General features: G+C 37.8%; 1 protein-coding gene across 1 annotated transcript in view; it reads right to left on the bottom strand.

Moving 5' to 3' along the window:
* Positions 1 to 3,903: 3,903 nt before the first annotated feature.
* Positions 3,904 to 9,342, bottom strand: part of LOC126252007 (reticulophagy regulator 3-like) — a 44,824-nt gene continuing 39,385 nt past the window's right edge. The window contains exons 5-6 of the mRNA XM_049952791.1: positions 7,406 to 7,567; positions 3,904 to 5,559 (exon numbers count right to left, since the gene is read on the bottom strand). Coding sequence (XP_049808748.1) covers positions 4,967 to 5,559; positions 7,406 to 7,567 — 755 coding nt within the window. The 3' untranslated portion in view covers positions 3,904 to 4,966. The remainder of the gene's footprint in view (positions 5,560 to 7,405; positions 7,568 to 9,342) is intronic.

Below are 9,342 nucleotides of genomic sequence, written 5' to 3'. Positions count from 1 at the left end.
AGGGGAATCCCTGTCACATCTAGAAATAAACTTTCTGGCAGACAAAAGAGGATGGGGCTATACGAGCTGAGAGGAATAATGCCGAATGGGTGAATGCCAATTGCTGTTTATGTGGTTGACTGGGTTTGCAAATTATCAGCGTTGTTATAATTACTAGTGAAACCCATAGATTTAGACTACCAGAGTGGAAATAAACGACTAACAGGAATAACAGATAACGATGATTACGTATTATCTTCTTCGTGTATCGAAGATGATGAAATTTTGACAGAAAATTTTTAACCAGACCTCTACAATAGTAAGGGCCAGTTATACAGTCCCTGGCTAGCAGCCACTAAAGTTATATTCTGAGAATATCGCGGAAAACGCGTTGTACGAACACAGAGAATAAATGCGGGATAACCAATTCGGTGATTGTGACAAGGTTAGTGAAGTTAACCGGATAATAAATTTTGACACTGGCAGGAATAGTTACAGAATTAGTTAGAACGAGTAAGAAAAAGAAACAGGGACTCTCAAAATTATGGAAGAATGTGATGATTCCAAATTTATATAAAAATTTCACACTAACACTTTTCGATCTCATGCTTCAGAAGCTAGAGAGTATGAATAAAATGTGAAACTGTTTCCTAACGTAAAACTTTTTGCTTGTAGTAGGCCCAATAGGCATTTGATCTTGGTACTTCGTGAATTATATTCTGTCGCGTTATAAAAATGGCCATTTGTCCCAAAACAGATTCGTTTGTTTGGTGTGTGTAACAATTGCTGCAATATTAGGCAGGCGTATTCCATTTTATCTAGCAATGACAAAATATACGTAATCAGATCGAGAAACCACACCAGTCTTGGGTACTATTTGTATTTACAGCTTTTCTAGTATTAGATAACGACATTTCGTTTTTTCATGTAGCAAAACTTTGATGAGGTAATGGATTCTTTCCCAGAAAGGAAAGTATGCCATATAAAGCAGTGGCAAGATAAGAGAGAAAAACAATGCTAGGACTTAAAGATTGAAGAAATGTGTACTGCCTTGCTTGTCTTTACTGGTTTTATGTATCCTACATTTAATTTTACGTCACACAAAACCGCAAGTTATTAGCTAATAGGCAGTAAAGACTGCAAATTTTTTGAAGAGTTCCTGTACTGCCGGTTACAAATAATCCCATCCACTATTAATTGTGTCAAACTGGCCGACTAGGAGCGGGAGAGGCACTACAGGACATTTTAATGTCATGTGGCCTGAATATAGTTTGATGGCACCCATTACAAAATATTGCATGTTTGAATTCCACAGACCAAAATACAAAGACGTGCGATGGAAGAATGCTGTTTGAAGAGGCGTGGCACTGCACTTTGGCACACTTATGACCAAAGAACATGTCTTACGTTCCCTAGAACATATATGTTTTATGTATCAGACTCTTCAGAAAAATGCGCGCCAAAACATGAAGATATTTTTGAAAGGTCGATTTTTTTACATTTTTGGCATCCTGATTCAAACGCTCGAGGGAGGGGGAGCACCACTATCTAATATTGCCCCGGTTCTGGAATATCGTAGATCCGGACCCGATGCACAGAGCAGTCTAAGTTATAGTGGGGAGCCAGCCAGTGTAGCTGAGCGGTTCTAGGCACTTCAGTCTGGAATCGTGCGACCGCTATGGTCGCAGGTTCGAATCCTGCCTCGGGCATGGATGTGTGTGATGTCCTTAGGTTAGTTGGGTTTAAGTAGTTCTAAGTCTAGAGGACTGATGATCTCAGAAGTTAAGTCCCATAGTGCTCAGAGCCATTTGTAGTGGGGAGGTGGTAGTCTCCACGTGACCCGTGTTAACATTAAGCGATTTTGCTCTTTTATCTTCGTTTATTGCTCTCACGTCAAATGAAAACAAAACTTGTATCTGTGGCCAGGAACTATCAAGAGAATTAAAATACATTCGCATAATTACGTAAGGCTAAAATATATTACTAGTTGCAGATTTTATTTCCACCTTTCTGACGGCGAAGCATTAATCGCCTTTGTCGGTTTGTTAAAGAAATTTGACTTTTATTAACCTTTTCTGCTGAGGAAGTGTGTTTAATTTCACACTATTGGCTAGTTTCAACTGTTTGCTGCAAGTGCACGTTTTCATCTTATAGCATGTATGGCATTAGGTCATAATAAAAACCAAACATGAGGCAATACAGTACAGTACTGGTGCTCCAAGAAAATTTACATCTGAATCTGGACATACGAATGTGCACTTTAAGCCAAATTATGCATTTTAGTGTGGTTCACCAAACTCCCATGCTCTTGGAGTATCCTCTAATGTCTTGTTTAATGATTTACTCGTATGAACGTACAAGCTTCCTGCGTCATCGTAGCTGTGCAAGCGCAGTGACGCATGTTATCTGGCAACTGCTGAAGTGAACCTATTTCTATCAGGTCATGGAAAAATATTCTGAATGGTTGTTTGAAAAGTGTTACTTTCAAAGTAAGTTTCCTTTTACGTAAGATGAACTCTGTGCTCGAATGTATGTTGAATTTCTTAAATCACTGAGCGTTTGACACTCATTCAAAAATCAACTCTTTGAGGATGACCATTTAGAATAATTTCGAGCCCAGAAGACCACCTGGTCTTCGTAATTGTCAAAAATTTTACTGGCACATTTATGTGATATACCTTAAAGTGTTGATAAGAATATAATAGAGGGAAACATTCCACGTGGGAAAAATATATCAAAAAATAAAGATGATGTGACTTACCAAACTAAAGCGCTGGCAAGTCGATAGACACACAAACACAAACATACACACAAAATTCTAGCTTTCGCAACCAACGGCTGCTTCGTCAGGAAAGAGGGAAGGAGAGGGAAAGACGAAAGGATGTGGGTTTTACGGGAGAGGGTAAGGAGTCATTCCAATCCCGGGAGCGGAAAGACTTACCTTAGGTGGAAAAAAGGTCCCGGGATTGGAATGACTCCATACCCTCTCCCTTAAAACCCACATCCTTTCGTCTTTCCCTCTCCTTCCCTCTTTCCAGACGAAGCAGCCGTTGGTTGCGAAAGCTAGAATTTTGTGTGTATGTTTGTGTGTCTATCGACCTGCCAGCGCTTTCGTTTGGTAAGTCACATAATCTTTATTTTTTGATATACCTTAAAGTGTAACGCACGCAAAAGATACCAACTTTGTGTGAAGGCTTAGCTTCTCTTGCAGCTTATTAATCTTAGAGAACAATATTACATGTGAAAGCTTTTCTTTTCTTGTAGCAATACTATGTACATTAATTTAAACCATTATCTTTTCTATTTGTGTGTTCGCTCTACTTAACAGTTATGTTGCTATTGGCTGACTACATATCGTGTCCTATGCTCTGAATGTCCGCTGTCGTCAGCTGGCAAGATCGCTTGACATGAGGTAAGACTGGCTTACACCCCTGTTCATGTTGCTGCACATCAGACATCTTTCAAAAACGTGTTTTTATCCCCCCCCCCCCCCCACCCGCCCCCGAGTTTCGTTTTATAATGTGCCGGGAAATTCTAAGCTGGTGTATAAAAACACAACCACTGAAAGCTTGATAAGTTTTACAGTTCTGAGGAAAAGTATACTGTTACTTAGCACAGAAAAAGTGTATTTTTTAACCGGTAATTGTTTTTCCTCTTCCACGAATACACCCTGAATACAGTAACATTTTCACAATGTTACACAGCTGCAAACTGAAGAAGTATATTTGCACCTCGGATGTTATCTTTACATATTTTTTCTGTTTCTGATGAAAATAATTTGTGTGTACCACCTTGTGTGTTTAGTGCACTACATTTTTCAACAGAAATTGGGTGAAAGAGGGGAACGTATGTGTGGAAGAGAATGATAGTTACAGGGTATATATGAACAATAATCTTTAAGAGGCAACTTAACTGATATATATGTACAGTTCAATAAATTAGCTTTTATTTTCTTACAAATATTTCAATCACAGCAAATACTTATTCTGTATTACAACAAAATTACAGGTAACATTTTCACTTCACACTTATAATAAAAATTACACAAATTACACTTTTTTAAAAATAAGTTACACACTGCTTTTGAAAAGGAGAGGATATGGAGCCTGTATTTCAAATTCCAGAGAGAGTGATTCATTTTACTTTCTATGCTGGAACACTAATAAAATTCTCTGCAATATATAAAGATTTTCTTCCACTTAAGAAAAATTGATATACTATAGGACCAGTCAATTACTCTGTAACTGTTGATAAAAAAGTGGAAACAACAATACTGCAGCTACATGTACACTCAACAGATCTAAAAGTTTTAAAAAAATAACAGAAATACTGCTACCCAAAACAGACTGTCATAATATAAATTACAAACAGACTTTTGGAGTGCTGCTGTATAAATTCATCTGATAAAAAGATATGTTAAAAGTATCACAATGACAGAAGCAATTCAGGAAAATATCTCACATTCATAAGGAACACTCAAAAATCTTAACACTAAGCACAGCAGCAATAACTATCAAGTATTTTTTCCACGAGTATTTACATATTTACAATCTTTTTTAATATTCAATCTACTAAAACATTCAATCTTATAGAAATTGGAAAAATACTAATTTCTATCTTTTTTTTTGCAACACATCACATTCAGTTTATTATTCATATTGTCCAATTTTCACTGAAAGGGAAAAGGTTTCTTCTTTACTTAAGCATAATTTGTTGCAGCATATACGGCACAACAAATTTTTAAGTACTTTATTGGGTTCTAGATTACAACTGCTGCAAGTTACAAAAATCATCATGTAATACAATTTGTATTCAGAATACTGAATTTTGTCAAAAAGTCCTGAAATAAAAAATAATTATTTTGGTATAAATATTTCTAGTTTTGTTAATTAATTGTCCCCACTTATACAATTAGTGGGCAAATATTACAAAATAAAGATCAGATATTAAAAGGACACAACATACACACGAAATAGAGCAGTATGTGTTACGAGAGATCATCCTGTGAAATCATCTCGAAGTCATCACTGTCTGAAGATGAGGAGGAACACTGATCAGAGGGTTTCACAGAAGAAACATTAGACTGCTGCCGAGGAGTTTGGGCACTGGCTTCTTGAACTGAAGCTGCACCTGTGCCTATCACAGTAGAAATTAAGCTCTGTCCCATCGCAGTAATATCTGCAATGTTTCTCGCCACAGCCTGCACAGCAGTTGATGTCAAGATATCACTCAGGCCTCCACTCACAGTGGCCTTGCTTGGATGACCTGCAGTCTTGTCTGCTTCGGCAGCATCAAAGCTAAGACCCTGCACGAAGTCCTTCTCTTCTTCTTCAGAGCTGTCACCATTGAAGTGTGAACTCTGAAAATGAATTTCTCCAATGTCATCCTCATCTGTGTCTGACTGTTCAATTTCTAGTTCTTGTTTTGTGTGCAGATCACCACCGTTAGTTCCATGCTGTGATGGTGGAGCTGACAAATCAAAGTCACTGATGTCGAGACCATCTGTACTTCCCTCCTCGTGGGATGGCATTGCATTCATTCCAGTTACAAAAGAAGTCTGTGTCACCAACGAATCTGGGGCTACATAAATGAACAGTCAATTAAACATGATGAAAAAGTACTCAGTGTACATAGAAATTACTAATTAAACAGATAATCTGTATACAACTTTAAAAGCATCTACTGTTAAAATAAGTGTAGAGAAATATATTTGCATAGTATGTCTGTAGAATTTTGCTTCCCATATAATTATTTTCCATCACAGATAATGTCATATTGAAAAATGACATGAGGGCCTATCAAGATAGTAAAGCAGCATTCCAATATTGAAGCTGATGATGGCTACATAATCTCATTGTCTCAGATGGCAATGGAAAAGCATATGGAACACATTGAGGTCACAAGGCTGCCCCCCATGTTCATCTATAAACACTTCCATTGAAGGCACATCTACTGACCTGTCCTAACTGGCAACGAATGTACTGAGAAAAGCACTGCTTCACATAAGCAGTTCCCTCCTGATTGACTGATGTGAGCCATTAAAATTAAATCTTAAATTACTATCAATGAAGAGCCTCAGCTCTCTTCCACTCAACTCTTGATATTCAATTATCGTGTATCGCTAGAAATCTTCTCCGACATTAACGGTGACAATGTGTGTAAATTTTGTTTGGGATATGATGTAACTGACAGATGAAATACACATGACTGATATAAATAAGGAATTATAGGGGCAGGTGTAAAGACAATAAATTTGAGCTACAGTTACCTGCCCCAGTGGTAATTAGTACCCTTCTGACTGCTACCTATAATACTGATCAAAACATTGGTAAAATAATTAATAATAATAAATGACAAACATTTGTTTATCATTTTTCATTGTGATATGATCTACAAACTAGAAGAAATTTATGGGAAAAATTGCACAGATTTCACACTGCACTGCATTTGAAAATGGTCTTTGTACAAACACGGAGACTTGTAAAAAAAAAAAAAAACTGGCATCAGGATATGGTGGATATTTGAAAGTATCTGAGTGAAGATTACCCTGTCAGTTAAAAATCACTACTGGCTCCATTCTGAATTAGTATAATCAACAGTGACTGCTTGCTGTTCTTTTTTTCAGTAAGAAATTACTTTGGGTGTAAGTGAGTTTTGCATATCAACATAATGGCTAGCACGAAATCCTGAGCATTCACAGAATCAATGGTACCTGATTGAATGCAAGGTGTATGTTAGAAACAGAGGGACCAGAAATGTCAAGTACAAGCACATCAAGATTATGAAAGTACTTTAGAGGAATTCTGTGATCAGTAGAAATGAAGGGAACTTCACACACTTCTTCCTGCATTCTTTGTTTCTGAAGTTCCTGTTGTATAATGAAGTCTGCATAGTACTGAGCTATCATTTAGTAGACTGCTGTGCACAGAGTAATTTAGAATTTCTGCAATGTTTTTGCTGTATGCTCTGTTGATACTGGTCTCAACAGATAATGATTCACAAGTATTATCATTCTATAATTCAGGGTAGCATAGTGAGTGTGTGTTATTTTATAAATTTTGATATGCTGCTTATATGGTACACAACGCTAGAAATCTTCTCCGACATTAACGGTGACAATGTGTGTAAATTTTGTTTGGGATATGATGTAACTGACAGATGAAATACACATGACTGATATAAATAAGTGATTAAGACTCATCAATAAATCTTTTTTCACTGGTTGTTAAATTTCAGTTCAATCCCAGGAATAAGGTGAGGCAGTAAGCGGAAAGTGGGAGTGCATGTTTTGTTAAGATCAGCCAGTAACAGATGTTTTTCTTGAAACTATAATTTGACCTGTTTTCCAGCAGAACTATAGAGAGTGAGGGGGGCCAAAGCAAATGAAATAGTTCATCATTTCCTCAGAGAATATAAGCATGCTGACCTGTTGGATCATTACCACTCATCTCTAGTTCAAGTCCAAACTCCTCTGGAATAACAGAATCATCCTGCTGTTCATCTTCAATTGGTTCTCCTGCTTGCTGTAGCAGTGCCAAATTTTCCCCCGTCTGCTCCGGCAAGTAGTCTTCTACTTCACTGTCTGTATCTAAAAGTAGTAACATTTCACTTAAGTACACAATTACTAATTTGATGAGTGCCAACATGGTTCTGCCAGCACTGGTAATAATGAAAATACAAGTATTCATTTAATATATATATATATATATATATATATATATATATATATATATCGCACACACACACACACACACACACACACACACACACCAAGTGAAAGTGAATAGTTATGTTTTATCTACATGCTTGTCTATTCCCATATGCCTCAACTACGCATTGTGCAGACCTGTTCAGTGAAAATAATTCCCAGAAAGTTTAATGGAGGTAGGCATTCCTGCAGGAAACACGAGTTAAATAAGAGAGAAACATTCACCTTGTGTGTGGGGAAAAAGAGAACCAGTGGAAAAATACTCCTATCAGAGCACAAAAAGGCAAATATGCTCTTGTTTAAAACACACTGCCTCTTTATAACTTCCTCTGCATCTTTAAAAATTTTCCCAAATATTATGGCATGCAAACATGTTGACATTCTCTTTAACATATAACTCATCTCTCATTCCCACAAGATCCCCTAACTACCGGTACAAGTCGTTCACAGCCACTAAGTCATCCCTATAAGTCGCTCATACCCATCCACTCCCACTTGGCTCCTCTCTCTCTCACTTAATCATCCCAACTCGCTGTCATCATATCTTAGTGTGTCTCTCACTGTCATGTCTCTCTCTCTTGCTCTCTTTTATTGCTACTATCATCTCATTCATTCCTTCCCATTGCTGCTGTCACTTCTCATGCCACTATCTCTCTCATCCTCCCTGTCATTGTCATAGACTCTGTCTCTCATTACTACTGCCTGTCACACACTTCCACTTCCTCCGCCTCTTTAATCCTCTCCCACTGGTACTGTCTCCTTCACTTTCTTCCTAACACTGTTCCGTCTCTATCAACTATGTTCCACTGCCACTGTGTCCCTTACCATTATCTCCTTCACTCTTTCTATAACACAACTACTGTCCACCATCTTCCAGTATTTATTACTTTTCCATCTCATTCCCACTGCCACTGGTCCTTCTCTCTCAGCATACAAAATGTGTGATTTTTTTGCATATCCTAATTTATCCAAAAAGGTGCTGGAAAGGTAGAATGAGGCAGCTGGTACCACTTTTTTTCAGTCAGAGTCGTAACAGGAGTATATTCGCCTTTTTTATGCTCTGATAGGAGCATTTTTCCACTGGTTCTCTTCTTTTCCCTACCACAGCAGGGTAAGTCATTCATGTGTAAAGAACTTTATGGCTTAGTAAAATATTGATAGTTTACTTACGTGAAACTGAAATAGGACAAAACTAATTTTACACCTCTGCCTGGACTTTACTGCACAAAAAGTTTGCATGTGCTTCAGTTCTAGAAATGGGGTTCCCAAAACCCTTCTGTAGTATCGAGACAGTTTACAGCTAGCTATGTCGCTTTATAAACTATGTTTTCACCTCAGACTGGACTCTACATGTACAAGTAGGGTAATTCTAAACCTCCAGGACAGAGATATCAGTAAAATTTTCAAGAAACCTACTCACCAAGCAGTGGCAGAACACAGACACTTAAAAGACTGTTGTGACCGGCAAGCTTTCAGAGCCAGTGGCTCCTTCTTCAGGCAGAAGGGTTTAAGGGGAAGGAAGAAAGGTAAAGGAAAAGGACTGGAGAGGTAACGGTAAGTCTCCCCTGACCCACGGTTCTGGGTGACTTTCCCAAAATCTACCTCTTTTCCTAGACCTTGTAATATCCCCACGGAAAATTACCCTCTACCACGCA

The sequence above is a fragment of the Schistocerca nitens genome, chromosome 4 (assembly GCF_023898315.1).
Source record: "Schistocerca nitens isolate TAMUIC-IGC-003100 chromosome 4, iqSchNite1.1, whole genome shotgun sequence".
NCBI lineage: Eukaryota > Metazoa > Arthropoda > Insecta > Orthoptera > Acrididae > Schistocerca > Schistocerca nitens.
This window is presented reverse-complemented; position numbering and strand designations above follow the sequence as displayed.